General features: G+C 40.6%; 2 protein-coding genes across 3 annotated transcripts in view; both read right to left on the reverse strand.

The window, feature by feature from the left end:
* Positions 1-2778: 2778 nt before the first annotated feature.
* LOC147623666 (uncharacterized) lies at positions 2779-4769 on the reverse strand. Its single transcript, XM_086820787.1, has 2 exons — positions 3988-4769; positions 2779-3625 (listed from the first exon to the last, which is right to left on the reverse strand). Exons 1-2 carry the CDS (start codon positions 4767-4769, stop codon positions 2779-2781), a joined length of 1629 nt encoding a protein of 542 aa, XP_086676913.1.
* A 7958-nt stretch (positions 4770-12727) lies between these two features.
* The window catches only part of LOC147623667 (uncharacterized), a 177960-nt gene continuing 174510 nt past the window's right edge, over positions 12728-16177 (reverse strand). The window contains exon 4 of one of the 2 annotated variants that reach the window (XM_086820253.1): positions 12728-13398. In XM_086820253.1, the coding sequence (XP_086676379.1) occupies positions 13297-13398 (102 nt within the window). In that variant the 3' untranslated portion in view covers positions 12728-13296. The remainder of the gene's footprint in view (positions 13399-16177) is intronic. The other variant, XM_086820252.1, reaches the window with a different exon arrangement.

A 16177-nucleotide genomic window follows, 5' to 3' on the forward strand; every position in this document is an offset into this window, starting at 1 on the left:
AAAGTGATATAAACAAAGAGCAAGGCCTTTAGCAAATTGAGCATCAAGCAAGAGGAGAATTTCAAAGGTTTTGTCAAGGTTTTCTTTTTGCAGATTTCATCAAGGGTTGCTTATTTCACGATTCAACCATGAGGATGACGACTTCTCTCTCGAGCAAGAGGGTAATTATTTACAAGAAGGTATTTTTTATGATCCAAGTATACCTAAACCTATTCAAAATAAAGTTTCACGTTATCTTTTTGAAAAGCAAGCTTTTCCTAATACATATAAAAATGGGTGAGTAGTACAAGGGCCACACTCATCCAAGGGAGATTCAACCCAATCTTGTGTCAACAATGACCTCTACTCCGTTCTCCATCTTGCTTTGTTTATTTAATTTTATTTATTAAGGTTTATGCTTTTAATTTATGCAAGTATATGTTATGCTCTAATGTTTGTGTTGAGAAATTGGAATTCCTTCTCCAAGGCTCTTAAAGATCCTTACACTTGAGAGTCGATAAGATGGCTTGTTAATTGCTTTAGTATATGGTTCAAGCACAATCTCATGAACCACACCTCTCTTTGGTGGTAGATTCTCTTTATAGGCCATTGTTCAATTGTGGACCATCATCGGCATCATGCGCATTCATGTTTACTTGAACCCTTGGATTGTGACGCCATCACTGTGCTCATTTCCTATTGCCTCATCATCAATCATGCTATCTTGCTCTTCATCAACGATTTGCATGCTAGCACTCTCATCTAGTAACCTTTGTTATATTTGGGCTTTACTTGGATAACCTCGATTACCCACAATTGAGTAATTTTTCAAGTTGACAAAGCTTCCAAATCCTGAATTCAGTGATCTTTGGCTTGTTAGGAAGGTATTGAAGAGTGGTTCCCAACTATGTGATCACGTAGCCCAAGACCTATACCTCTCTATTTTTGACTATTATGAAAAGGAAACCACTTATCAATCAGGTTAGTTCTTGATCTCTGAATAGGGTGTGCTTCCGCCTGTTTAGGTGTTAGAGAGAGTACTTTCCATGCATGCAATTCAGTCTGGGTCCAATACCTCTCTATTTTGACCTTCCTAGAAAGTCAACTATGTATGGTTGTGACCACTGACATGATATCCAAATCAAAATCTTGATAACTTGAAATGTGGCCCTTAGATTACTCTATGAATCTATGCAAATGCCTTATAGTTCAGTCCGAAAGGGTTTGGACTGAATTAGGGTTTTGCATTTCTATAGAAAGCGATCAAATGCCCTAAAAATGGTGATTTTATCAATCCAAATGCATTGGTAATAGCTGAAAAAAAGTTTAACAGCATATCCCACATAACATCAATTCAACACATCTATAGGCATCCCATCTATAGGCATCCGATAGCATCCAAAAGTCTCATAAATGTGACCCATGCATGCTATTGTCATGATTTACTATTGCCAAACATTGTCGATTCTCTTGCCACGGTTTGCTCATTCATTGCAATGCATTACAACTTCATATATTGCTCAATTCATATCAAGAGAAAAGTTGATGTTGTGTGGCTCTTTCACTACCTCCTCGCCAGGGTACCTAAGCCTCCATCTATCCCCTTTTCCAAGCTCTTTCCAAAGCACTCAGGGGGATAGATGAATTCAAGAAAACTCTCTCCCTTGGTACCTAATCCTCCATCTATAACCCATTTTCCAAGGCACTTAGGGATAAACAGATTCAAGCAAACTCTCTCTCTTGGTTCCCCTTCTCCTCTAGCCAAGGGTACCCTCACTGCATCACTAGTTTATATGGATTTGAAATAGCGAAATAGACTATGATTTCTTAGGGTAAAATATGATCACTTACAACCCAGTTCATTCGACGATTTTAGCATGGCTCATGCCATTATTTCCCATTGCACCACCATCTCTCCATAGCTCCATGTTTCCCATCCAAACTACCAAAGCCTCTTACCAATAGGCTCAAAAGGAACAAAGGATGACAACAATGTACCCAATCTTGCTTTTCAATCAAGCCATAGTAAAGAGAGCTTCCACCTATTGTTTATCTTGCATAAGTGATGGCAAGGTTCCCATCATGGATGATGCATGACTTGTAAGACAAAGAGCTGCTCCTATATGAATCAACTTGTGTGTTGCTTTCACACGCTCCCCTTAACAAAAACATAGTTCATTTTGCAACAGCTCAAGTAGTGAGGAGGGGATATGGCTCCATTATTTACTTCTCGAATTTCAAGTCTACAAAGCCATGCCACTTACACTCTTCATCAACAATCAGTCATGCATAGCCTTGGCAAGAAATCCATGCCATCACGAAAAGGTATATATATATATATATATATTCAAGTACCATTTAGGTAGAGAACTGGCTGAAGATGGCAAGCTACACCTGGAGAACACCCCGACGAATCAAATGCAGGCGAGAATCATATGAAAAGGCCGTGCCACGTGCAAAGCATGAAGAGTGTTGTGATATTTTTAGTCTCATCACACGAACTTTCATTTACAGCAGGAAGGGAAGTGTGTGTGAAAGCAATTATAGAAATTAGAAAAGAATTACTTATTAAGTAAATGATGTAAATTTTTTACATATGTGTGCTGAAATGACAGCCATTGGCCTATACATATTTTTGTTTGATATAAGACACTTTACATATGTGTGCTGAAAAGACACACCGTCACCCTATAATGTATACTAAGCCATTGGCCATGAGAGAGAGAGAGAAGAGAGAGAGAGAGAGAGAGAGAGAGAGATTTGAAACAATGGAGAGCTTATATGATACATTTCCATGCATTATCTTGACATCCTTGTGACATCCCATCTCTTTCTGGATTTAGAGCCAGTGGGAGGCTGTTCTAGCTCTCTGCTAGTGCCCTCGGAAGGCAATGAAAACACCGAAGACCGATTACAATGAGCTGCAGTAGCAGCAACTCTTGCCATGTTCAAATTGGGATCAAAATGGCCTGAGCGAGGGGATAGCCCCAAAACATTATTACCATTGAGGATGCTGGAGGTTACTTCTCCTTGTCCAACAAAACCTCTATCGATTGGAGGGTTGATCACGCGGCTTCTGTCGGTGAGGCTGCCATCAAGATGGTGGTGATGGTGGTGGTGGTGGTGGTGGTGGGGGGGCGGCGTTAGGTTGTTAATACTGTTATTGTTGGTGGTGTTGGCAGTGTTGATATTCCAACTGTTATGTATGGTGTGATGATGATCAGTTGATGATGATGGATTGAGATGGGTGGAGTTTTTGATTGGTTGTATGGATTGCAGTTGAACCATGAGGCGCTCCATTTGGGCGAGGAGGCCGCGCATGGAGGACTGCCATAGGGCTTGCTCTTCATCAGGGGTGTTGAAAACACGAAGATGGTGGGATGATGGGGGTGGTGCTGTTGTTGATGTTAATGATGATGACTTCTTCATCGAGCTTGCTGATGACAGCTCCAATGCCTTTGCAAAGACCTCCATGCTTGACAGTATTGAGCTCATTGTTGACAGGTACTGAGTTGTGTGGCTTGCATTTCCTGCTTCGGATGATGATGTTGATGAATGCATTTGATGGTGGCCATGATGATGATGATGATGATGATTCATGCACCCCAATGACAGTGGCCTCTGTAGTGCTCCTTGCTGTGTTAGCCTGTCACAAAAATTAAGCCAATAATAACCTTAGATTATGATTCTGTACCCATCTCATAGAAATCAGTGAGCCAATGTCTAAGATGGCTTAATTAGATGACATTATCCTAATGTTATGTTATTGATTTAATGACACTATATTAATGCTACTAATCCATCACATTTGATTTGAGCCAAAGCATATGACCTTAGATTACTGTACTGATGTCATTATTGTTTATCAGTATGCATCACCATAAAACCTCCATAAAACTTAGCTTAGTTACAACCATAGCTCCTCGATGACAATCTATTTTGATTTGTGGCCAACTCTTGCTCACTATCAAAGCTTATTTTAAAAAAAATATATGAAAGCTCAATTACCCGGATTGGCAGTAAGCTGCAGCAGCTGCAATGTCATTATTAACTTCATGCATGGGGCTATCATGACCCAGATTAACACTAATTAATCTTGGGGATAGATCAACTGCTCTAGCCTGTCTTCTCTGCTGCAAGAGCTCTCTAGAAGTGAGGCCGTGCACAAAAGCCACAGGCCAGGCCAATCTCTCCTCTCTCATGGCCCTGAGCCTCTCAAGCCAAGAAGCCCTAGTCTCTCTGCCCACGAAATCATAATTAATATGGCCATTATTATTATTAACATGAAGAGAATCTCTGGAGGAAGCTTCATTAAAACCAAGCAATGTGGGATTATTGTTGTTAATCACTGCTGGCTCCATCCTCCTTTCTCTCTCTGCATGGTATCTGTGCCTTCTCTGTCTATCGCTTTCTACTCTTCTTGCAGGGGGCCTAGGGGGGATGTTATTGTTGGGCCTTTGCAAACTCATTGCATCTTTGGCCCCCCAGCTGTAGATGGGGATCAATTTGGTCTCACTTGCAGCCCCTTTGCACACTGGGCACTCTTTGTATCTCGAGTGGAAGTGTAGCCATGTGTACAAGCAAGGCCAGCAGAAGAGATGGCCACAAAGAGTGACCACTGCATCACTTGCTATGTTGAGGCATATGTTGCACTTGAAATCCTCCACACCATTGCTAGATATGGCTGCTTGTTGTTGCTGAGGTTGCTGCTGCTGCTGCTGCTGTTGCTGCTGCTGCTGGGGCGGCGGCGGCTGCTGTTGTTGTTGTTGCTGCCGCTGCTGCTCTGCCATGGCCGTCTTGTGGGCCAATAACAGCTAACAGTGTGATTAACTGCTGAACATGGATTACAGGGATAATGGCGTAGGATTAAGAAGGTGCTAAAAGTGGATCAAATCCTGAAGTTTTATGATAATGGGTCCTTGGTTTGGATCGTATACTGATGTTTTGACGCGTGCAAGAGCTTGTCATAATGATGATGATTATGAGAGACAATATATAATTAGTACAAAGACCATTGCAAGCTCAGAGAGAAGACGAGAAACGCAGAAAGATGAGAACATGAACAATGCGAGAGAGCTCGCGTTGCTTTCTATGGAAATCAAGCGCTGCGAATACAAAGTAAGGTTGGAAAAGAAGGAAAGCAGAAAAGGAGCCAAGCGACGAGTTTGATCGACGCGCCTTTTTGATCGCGCCGCCAATAGCTGGGTTAATTTTACGATTAGGAAAACCTTTAAGATTGATAATGATATTATCAGGTTTTTTAAACTTTATTAATGAAGATATTTACATAAGGATTTTTCAATTGAAAATAAAGAATATCCATGGAGCCAAATCCCTCATTGTTACGATGATTTGGGAGCTCTGAACTTTGGGAGTTAGGAGAGCCATTAGTAGGGGCCAAATGTTTGTAAAAATTCAAAAATCAATTAATTACCGGAGAAAGATATCAAATGTAAGGAGAAGAACACTAAGAAGCGGAAGAGAATGAGCAACGTGGACACCTATGAGGAGTGGCGTAGTGGGTTTGTGTTAGATTTCATCTCGCGCGTGTGATTGCATGCACCCCGTACGTCGAAACAGGTGGTCGACCAGACGAGGCTGGCATGGCAGGGTCACCCAATTCATGGCACCAAGATGGTGTGGAGGGCTTGAGTGGATGGGGGGATTGGGAGCCTGATGCTAAGAAAGAGATGAAGCGACGCAGAGAGGAGGCATAGGTCGAGTTTTCCAGGAAGAAGTGTGTGCTCGATTAGCTAAACGATAGACTTTGTTCTCAGTCGAAGGAGAAGGTATGTTTGAAGCTTAATCAAGAGCTAGTCAAAACTCAAGTGGGGCTCTTTTCCATGTGTAGCGTCTTTGTGTTCTGTTCTGGTAGACCCCCGTCTAAGAAGGCAGAGTTGGGGAGGTGGCTTCAGGAAAGCGTACTTTATGAAAATGTTGTCTCCAAGGTGTTTTACCTAGGTAAAGGCTTTTTCAATGTCCTCTTTGTCAAAGGTCAGTCTGTGAGACAGAGTTATTTGCCAAAGGTCCTCTTTTCTTGGGCCAACGCCTTGTGCATATGTTCCCCTTGGACCCCTTTTTGATATTAACAAGAGTATCCAGAATGCTTCTCCTGTTTGGGTTGAAGTGGTGGGCCTCCCTCCTTGGCTGAGACCAGCTTTGCAGGATATTGCTCACTCTCTTGGTCCTATGCTGTATATTCCAAATGATGGTGTAGTTGGTAGACAAGCTAACAGTGTCTGCATCTCTTGGAATACTTCCAAAGAAACGTCCGAACTCTTAGATGTGGACCTGGGCGACTAGGGTATTATGGAGCTAGGGTTGAAATTTGGAGCCTTTCCTAGAGCGTGCTTCAAATGCGGTGGCTTTGGTCACATTGCTAAAAATTGTCCTGAATAGCCAATGACAAGAGGAGGGGGAGAAGGGGGGTGAAAAAAAAGGAGTGGGAAAAACTACTGCTTCGATTGGGAGCCAGAAGGAGGAGGAGAAGGGAAAGGAAGTGATGAAGGAGACTGGTGAGGGTAGCTAGGACGGAGAGTGGGTTAGGGTAAAAGGGAAATCTAGTGTTAGGCAAGCTAAGAAGGAAGCCAGGAGGAATCAGGGTAATCAAGGGGTTGAAGGTATTAAAGCCAATTCTCAAGGAAGTTTGAGCCTTGTTTTATGCTCAAGCCCTTTCAGCCCACTAAAAGAAAGTGATAGTCATCCATCTTCTAAACAAAGGTTTGATTTTAGAGTTGAGGAGGCCTGGAAGGAAATCTAGAAAGAGCAGACTGTGGAGGAGCAGGAAGTTGAAATGGTCCCAGAAACGGTTCCTTTATGAAGAAAGATTCTATGTTTTTGGCTGTACGTGGAACGTAAAAGGGTTAAATGACCAAAAAAATGCTTTTTTTGGGGGCTAGTGAGACTTTGGGGCTACTCGGTGCTGGCCATACAAGAACATAATCTTTTTCGTAAAATCTCTCTAGAAAGGATAGATTCACAGACTGGATGATTATGTATGGAGGTGTAAATTCGGGGTATAATGGAGTGATGACCCTAGTTAAGAGTGAATTGTCCCCTAGTATTATTGCCAACCATCCTAATGGCAGGACTCTGGCAGCAGAAATCTCAGTGAGAGGGGAAAGAATTTAGATCATTAATATCTACGGGACCCACAATCACAAAATCAGGAGTGATATGTGGAATTGGATTGCTAGCCTGAATACTCAAGTCCCGTGTATTATTTTGGGGGATTTTAACATGGTAGAAAAAGTTGTGGACAGATGTGGTGGAAGCATTGATCTGGGTCTCATAGATAGTTGGCAACTAGGGGACTAGAGAGACAAACTAGGACATACTTATTTTAGTCTACAATATATATCTTTTTCTTCCAGAATTGGTAGGATTTTCTTTAGTCAACAAGCTACTTCGGTTCCACACACATTGAGAGAGTCTCGATTGACTGCAGCTCTGCTCTTTCTCATCATATGCCTTTAAAAAACTGGTGTTGGGATGTAAGGGATGGGGATGAGCTTGACATCACTACAAGACAATGCTGCCATACACGCGTTTCATACACGCCATAAATTACGGGCGCGTGTATGGTCGTGCATGTATTTGAATAGTATCGGGCGCGTGTATTTTGGCATTTAAATTCGCGTGTATATTGGCATCTACCAGCGTGTATTGATGCGTGTATTGATGCGTGTATTAATGCGTGTATAAGCGCGTGTATATACACGCGCTTATACACGCATCATACACGCATCAATACACGCTTTATTTAGAAAAACTAAACTCCTTTACAAAATTAAAAACTATTTTCTTTAAACCATCTCATAGTACATTACAGTATATATCATTACACAATCCCAGTACATGCATTTACAACAATGAAATATATTCAAAAATAAATCATGAGATGATAATTAAAAGACAACACATACAATAGAAATGTCATCAATTTAGAATGATACAGTGACGAATTGGTTAGGGTTCGATCTCATCTTCAATAAGATCCATCCCACACTCACTCATAGGAGAAGAAATAGACTACAACTGTCTCGTAAGGCACTTACCAATACTCCAAGCTCACGTCCCTCAAGGCTCTCCAAGCTTGCTTTGAGAAGCTCCAACTCCACTCTGTTTACCACGGAGTCACTCACACCACATGCAAGGCAATCTCTCCCTCTCTCACTCTCATACACACAAGTATACAGGAAGCATATGCTCATGAGTACTCTCTCTCTCTCTCTCTCTCTCTCTCTCTCTCTCTCTCTCTCTCTCTCTCTCTCTCTCTCATATACAAGACAAGAGGAAATCTCTCATAGCACAAGGGGGGATTTTCTTTCATTCTGAGAATTTGCCTTTTATACAACTGGCCCTTATTCACACTTGGGCACCTAAAACTTACTAATTGAAGCCTAAGTTGGCCAGTCTCTCATAATGTACAACTTTAGAGTGCCATTACATACCACTTATTATTGGAGGAGCATCTTTGTTAATCCTACAATGAGATTAACAACTCACAGATAAAAGACATTATTATGAAGTGGTAGGCTTCACTTGAAATCTTAAAATTCCAAATGTCTTTTTATATGTGTAGAATTTTTTAGTTTTGACATATTAGAAAGACTCATTAGGCCTTTTCTGAATGATTTGAGTAAGAACATAACCATATTTGTGTGACTTCGGTTACAACAAAAGCTATGTACAATTGCCATTCAAGACTTGAAATTGATCCCCATCTTTTAAAAAAAAAGTTAATCATAAAGAGTGATGGTATAAATCCAAGACTTTTTCTCTTTCTCTCTTTAAAAAACCTAAATCATAAGAGCGTGAAGATCTAAATGTTGTTTTACTTTATAATATACCCTTGTTATATAATATACATGAATGGGGGAATGACAATTGGATTCATAGCTTCGCCATATATGTTTATACATTCTTGAGTAAGATTGTATTTTATTTAAAATACATTCCCCAAATGTAAGTTTCTACATGAATGGGGGAATGACAAGTGGATTTCATAGCTTCACCATATATGTTTATACATTCCTGATTAAGATTGTATTTTATTTAAAATACATTCCCCATAAATGTAAGTTTCTCTTTTTACATTCTTACTTGTTTAAGAAATAGCACAATCAATGTGAATAAAAGAACCAAGCAAAATGGCAAAACCACATTTACACCATGTAAGTGTAAACTTGTCTTGGAGATGAGGGTTTTTTCAACGAGAACTTTCTTAGTCATTAACTACATATTTTTTAGTACATCTACCAAATTGTGCACTGGTAAGTGGATTGTTGTGGTGATATAATGCCTTGTGGAGTGGTGGGTGAGATTGTATGGAGATGTGTAAATTCATGCTTGCAAACTTGGACATCAATCCTTAGCTTACCATGCTAAATCTATTAGCTTACTTAGATTGCATTACAAAAATATGTTAGAAGTACAAAATTCGTCTCCAAATTTTGGCAAATAGTAGATCCTCTAAAGCCTTTTCTTGGAAGGATTTTTTTTTCAAGTAAATGTCAAACTTTGTAAAGGCTTTCTTGTACGTTTGCAACTAAGCCCCACACTTTTTAAGAGGGAAATGAAGTACCCCATTGAGTGTATGATTGGGTCCAAGAATATGCTCGAGCATAACCCAGTAGCTCTTCACAGCTTCAATTAGTTGCAATCGACTCTTCACTCTGATACTGCTGTTTTGGGATGTTGACATGAACCCATAAAAGTAATTGCAATTAACAAAATATTGGAGATAAATTAATACACTATATTGGGTCCAATCTGTCCCCACACGAGTGAGCCCATGCTTCCTCTTGGTGTACTTAAATATATTTCATGGGTGGCCTTTGGGGTTCAAAAATAGTTTACTTTTACAAAAATGTCGACTTCTTCAAGAATGATATTCTTCAAAGTAGCTTGCTTGAAAAATAACTTTCTTAAGCATGCAAGCTAGACTTCTTTTAAAAATAGGTGTGAACCTTGAACCTTATAAAAGTGTACATGTCTTGAAAATAAAATACGCGCTCACATGTCCCAATTAACATACATACAATGTCAATAAACATGAATAGTGTCCGAATAAATTAATGGCGCTTGTCATCACAAAATCAAATATTATTTGTCGATATTCAAAAATTATTTCAAAATAAACATCCATGGAAAATTTCATATCAATAAGATAATGTAACCAATACTTCCCACGCATGTACGGATTCCCCCACGTGTGTAGAGTAAGCTATGATCGCCTAGATTTAGAAAGGCATCCCAATCTAAACCCGTCTAGGAGAATTCATAATTTAAAAACTTGGGAATAAGAATATTCATGAATTCTTTTAAGAATCCATAATTACACATGGGAAGATATAAAATATTACATGAATTCGCCCTCAATAACATAAGTACGTGACTCATTTTCAGTCATGGGAGAGACAAGAAAAACAGATGGGATTAGATAGGCCCCTCCTCGTTTGGCTGGCCACCCTTGGAGGAAGTTTATCTCATATAATTGGGAGAGATGGGCGGGGGACAGCCAAAAAGGTGACCTGTAATGCCAAGCGACCTCACTATCTCTAACCCTAAGGAAAGGGCTGCTAGTCCAGATCCATAGAGAAGCCTCTCGACGTTTTTACATACGCTCGGAGCCACCTCACAACTTCTCCCACTGGCCATGGTGGATGTGAATGTTGTCCATCCATATGCTCTGGATGGACTCAACGGTCGGCATGGTAGTGCCCTCCTCTATGACCTCGCTACAATGAGCATGCCAAATTTACCATGTTGTAATGGTACTAATGATCTCCCACCTCTAACAGGTGCCTGTGGTACCGGGGCTGTTGAAAATAAGGGTGGCATGATCCTATGGTGAGGTAGTGACTTCAAATTTCTATTATCAAGTTTTGTTTTTTTAGGAACCTATCTAAATCTTGCTATCTAAATTTTTTTATCAAACTTGCAACCTTTCTTGATCTTGTTAGGACCTGAAGTTCCTCTAGGTGTGCTAAGGACCTATAAGCAAGCCATAAGGAAAACATGACCAAATACCCTTTCACCTACATGAGAACTTTAGCAAGAGCACTTTTAAAAAAAACATGGCGGGTTCCTAACTATTGAAATTACAGGCAAGCAATGTCCTTCTTCAAGGCCTTACCACCATGAGGTGGCCACTTTTTGTACCTAGACAAGCTTCCATTGTTATACAAGCTTAAGGGTAAGAAGATATTGTTGTAAAAACCCTAGATGCACAAAAGGATGGTGATTCAAACACTAGATGTTCAATAAGTTATTACTTCACAAAGTTACATGGCTATTACAAAGAGTCCATTATTCCATGTTCGCACAAGCAACACATTGAGATTTAATATTATGTTATGTGTGGGCACATTATATGTGAGGAGATCCACATGGTCTATTGCCCCATGATAAAGAATTGTGCTAATGTGTTTACCAAGGCTCTTGGCACACACCAGCTCGAATGGCATCCACAAAACAACTCAACATTAGGCCTCGCACCTAGTTCATCTTAGGTGTTCATTGAGGGGGGGTTGTTGAATATCAATGTCCACTCTTGCTATATTTTGTCATGGGTTTATTTAGCTCATATTTTATAAGGCTCCCTTTATGAAGAGAAGCCATGGTTAAGCAACTTAGATTACATGTACTTCTACTGGATTATGAGGGGGATTAATTTTTGCTGAGCTTCCAAGATAAAATGGTGAGATTTTTTAGTTTTTTCCATAAAGAGTTTTGTTTGGAATCTCGCCACATTTTAATAATTATATTCATGAGATATGTATATGTTACAACTCACACATAAAAGACATTATTATGAAGTGGTAGGCTTCACTTAAAATCTTAAAATTCCAAATTTCAGTTTTGACATATTAGAAAGACTCATTAGGCCTTTTCTAAATGATTTGAGTAAGAACATAACCACATTTGTGTGACTTCGGGTACAACAAAAGCTATGTACAATTGCCATTCAAGACTTGAAATTGATCCCCATCTATTTAAAAATGGTTAATCATAGAGAGTGAAGGTCTAAATGCAAGACTTTTTCTCATTCTCTTTAAAAAACCTAAATCATAGAGCGTGAAGGTCTAAATGTTGTCTTACTTTATAATATACCCTTGTTATATAATATACATGCATGGGGGAATGACAAGTAGATTCATAGCTTTGCCATATATATTTATACATTCCTGAATTTAAGATTGTATTTTATTTAAAATACATTCCCCATAAATGTAAGTTTCTCTTTTTATATTCTTAATTTTTTTGAAGAAATACCACAATCAATGTGAATAAAAGAATCAAGCAAAATGGCAAAAACCACAGTTGCACCATGTAAGTGTAAACTAATCTTGGAGATGAGTGTTTTTTCAACAAGATATTTATTGGTCATTAACTACATATTTTTTAGTACATCTACCAAATTGTGCACTGGTAAGTGGATTGTTGTGGTGATATGATGCCTTGTGGAGTGGTGGGTGAGATTGTATGGAGATGTGTAAATTCATGCTTGCAAACTTGGACATCAATCCTTAGCTTACCATGCTCCATCTAGTAACTTAGTTAGATTGCATTACAAAAATATTAGAAGTACAAAATTTGTCTCCAAATTCTGGCAAATAGCAGATCCTCTAAAGCCTTTATTTGGTCCAAGATTATGCTCGAGCATAACCGCAATCCTTTTTCCCCCCCCCAATCTCACACCCTCTTTGTTATTCCTTCAATCAATTGGTGTTCTTGTGCTGTGGCTCACTTATAATTTTTTAGGGAAAATTGCAAATGGCCAATCCAATATATTTTTTAGCTTTTTGGACCCGATTTCCTTGATTGCCTTGAGTACATTAGCATCTCGCTACAATAATAATTAAGTCTGCAGGGAGGATAAATGACAACTTTCAAATATTAGTGCTGTTGGTGATACCATAAAAACCCCCAATTTCATAAGGTTAATTGGAGATGGTGGTGGTACCATTTTAAAAAATATTATTATGACCCGAGAACTACACACTTATCAAGTTATCTAATGAGTGCAAACAAAGAAGAGAGCACACAAAAATGGCATATGAGTAACATATGCATTGGTGGAAAATTCTACTGTAAGTTCAACAACAGGATTCAAACCAGGGGCTTGTGTCATGAGGGCAACATTGATTCTGTTCAAATAGAAGAACACAACAATGCAAGAGCTGCTTAATCCCATCGTGCCAACAAACCATCACAAATCTCCCCGCTTCTCGTAAGTCTCGCAGCCACCCGCCCCCTCAATAATGGGTCTTACAAACAAGGTATTTGATTTGTTGGTTGCTCAAACCATAGCTACTTAGCCTCCACAAGAGGAAAAGAGAACACCTTTTTCAAGCTTGCCATGTATGTCAGGTAGATTGTCCACACGTAGGCAAAAGAGTTGTTTACCAATGGCTGCATTGACGAGTTAGGAAACAATCAGAAAGTAAATCGTGCATTGCTATAAAATCAAAACAATTGTCAAATCCTTATCAATGCTTAGCAAAGGAGCTCAAATCTCATAAAGAGAAGGATACCTGCCTGTAGTTGCATACACTACTCATACTTAACCCTGTGTTCTCTACTGTACTATGCATACCATCCCATACCCGTACTAAAAAATATCATCCTTGATCGTGGGATTCCTAAATCCACGATTTTTATTAATAAATGAGCATTCGAGATGTAGAATGCATCCAAAGGGCTTACATTTTCGTGTTTTTCAAGGTAACCTCATTATAATGTGTGTGAGTGCGCATGTGTGCGCACGCTCGTGCACGTGCATGTGCGGTTGTGTGTGTGCGCGTGTGCATATGTATTTATTATGCATGAAGGAATGCATTGTGTGTGCATGTGCGGTTGTGTGAGTGAGTGAGTGTGCGTGCGTATGTATGCATGCATGCATGAAAGGAATGTATCTATCTAATTGTGTGTGCATGCACACACCTGCAAGAGTGCATGCGTGAGAGAAAAAAAGTGTACTAAGGCCAATGTCAACTTTCTGAACTCCTACCATTTGCATACATCTTTGAAACTATGCCCCCTTGGATTAGCATTAAATTATGGGACGAGAAGTCGTGTATGTCAGATTACAGGGCACCCACTTACGCAAACTGCCAGATTGTAAATAACAGTTAGCAAAGGAACATTTATCAAAACATTGAATGTGGGGTGGCAATGGCATGGGAAGAGTGCTACATCAGTAGAGGGGGTTTCAGCCACAACAGTAGTCAGTACTAACAGAGGTGAATGTGAGCCTATGCCCAAATAAAACTCGACCTCATGGGAGACCAAGCCGCCTTCGGGTGAGCACTCAAGTTGCTACTACAGAAGGATCTACTCACGGAAAAATGTCACCCATCCACACGCAGAGACTTGGAGAAAGCATGGCCTCAGAAGTATCTAGAGAGAGGATTGATTATGCCTCAGAGCTTACGTCAGATAAAAAGAAACATGGACTTGAGAGTCCAGACAGACTAGTGAGAGAACCATGCAAAAATGTGAACTACAAGTGGTCTGTACGATAAAGGCATTTTTGGTGTAAGTCACTGACCCAGTTGGAGATACAACTGACATGCAACAAAGGCCAAGTTCAGCTTTTTCCTGCAAGCTCTTACCATCACCTCCCCTCCCTTGTCTTCTCTTTGCTTGCCTATGCCATTTCCCTTGCATTCCACCCACACTGCTCTGTGACAGTGTCTACTATCCTACTTCCCTATGATCTGCGCTCACTACCCTGTGAGCTACCCATCAGCTGCCCTACCTCCTGCCTCTCCTGTTATCTTCTTGCACGATAACCCCTCACCTCATCACTACTGTGGTGATCCGTCTTCTTATCAGTATCAACTATCCCCAACCATCCTCCTTGCTTGGGTAAAGTGATAGGCTCCCATGCAACTCATACCCTAGAGTCATGAGAACTTTCAAGCCCTGACCATACATAGTAACAAATCAATCTCCTGAAATGCCCTATACATGACTATGAAAAGCACCAGCAAGAATCTTATGTACCAAGCCACGGCAAGGAGCATCTAATTCACCATCACCACTCTAGATGCCAAAGCTAGTCTTATAGAGCTCCAATGAAGCACTTTCTTCCCAATACTCTTCAAGGCAGGTGCAAATTGCTGAGGAATTTCTATATAAACCTGGCAGTCCAAGTACCTCGCATTATTTCCTCGAGGTATCCAGGTGAAGTCTATCCAAACTGGCTCCTCAGCATCAGCAAAGGAAAAAAACCCAATAGATTTGTTAACATTAATAACAGCTACAGCCACTAAACAAAAAAATGCCTAATTCATCCAAGAAAATGTCGAAATCGAAATTCCTGTGTGAAGCCTCAACAAAGGCTCTGCAAACTTACTACCCTAATAGGAAGACAAGGCTAGTAATGTTGACATCAACTGCTCTTAAGAAAAAGCTTATCACAAAAAATATAAGAAAGGAGCAAGGAAGCCGAGAAAATGGTTGCCAAAGATGAGGTTCTCTTGCTCACTGGCAAAATTGTATTAAACACGAAGTCATAATAATCAGGAGCTAGAGGAGCCCCCTGCTACCCATTTACACCCCCTGCATGCACCAGCATCCCCACATTCCCTCCTCTGCATGTTCTCCAAGCTGCTCGTCCCTCCTCCCTATTCACATGTTTTCCCCTCCCCCCTCCCCAAAAAAAAACCTTCTTGAACTGCGTGATTTCCCTGCTACCCCCACCATTCTTTTTCTAGCTGCCCTGCATCATCCGTCCTTTCCAGCACTCTTCTCCAGCCCATCTCTGATTTCTGCCTGCTGCCCAGCCAGTTTCCTTGCCACCCCTGTCTTGCCTTTCTTATCCGCTTTCTTTCGCTTGTCGGCCTTCTTGCTTGGGCAACCTTTTCTTGCCCATCCTGTCTTCCCCCTTCTCCACCCACCTCACCCCTGTGTTTTTCCTTCCATTGTCGGCCCCTCCCTTTCTGCCCCAGCCTCACCCAATGCAAGTTATCCTTTCATATTGTGACTGCCATCCTGCATTCATGCCTCCCATCTTCCCTCATGCACCGTGCGTAAACCATTTTTCCTCGCCATCTTTCTCCCTATACGCTTCATACAGCATGGCATTCTTCATTCAGCAACTGCCTGAGTGTGAATGGTGGAGGACACTGCCTCACAGTCCCAAGGGTGAGGGGGAACTTTTCTTCCGTATGGTTATTTAATCAGA

This window comes from Cibotium barometz, chromosome 26 (assembly GCF_041138505.1).
Source record: "Cibotium barometz isolate CiBa-2024 chromosome 26, ASM4113850v1, whole genome shotgun sequence".
Taxonomy (NCBI): domain Eukaryota; kingdom Viridiplantae; phylum Streptophyta; class Polypodiopsida; order Cyatheales; family Cibotiaceae; genus Cibotium; species Cibotium barometz.

What these genes read in the sequence shown, in the direction of transcription:
- LOC147623666 (XM_086820787.1), bottom strand. Translation starts at nt 4,769, where the DNA reads ATGGCAGAGCAGCAGCGGCAGCAACAACAACAACAGCAGCCGCCGCCG. An exon ending in GCAGCTTACTGCCAATCCGG is followed by an intron (nt 3,626 to 3,987) that starts GTAATTGAGCTT and finishes TTTTTGTGACAG; the next exon opens with GCTAACACAGCAAGGAGCAC.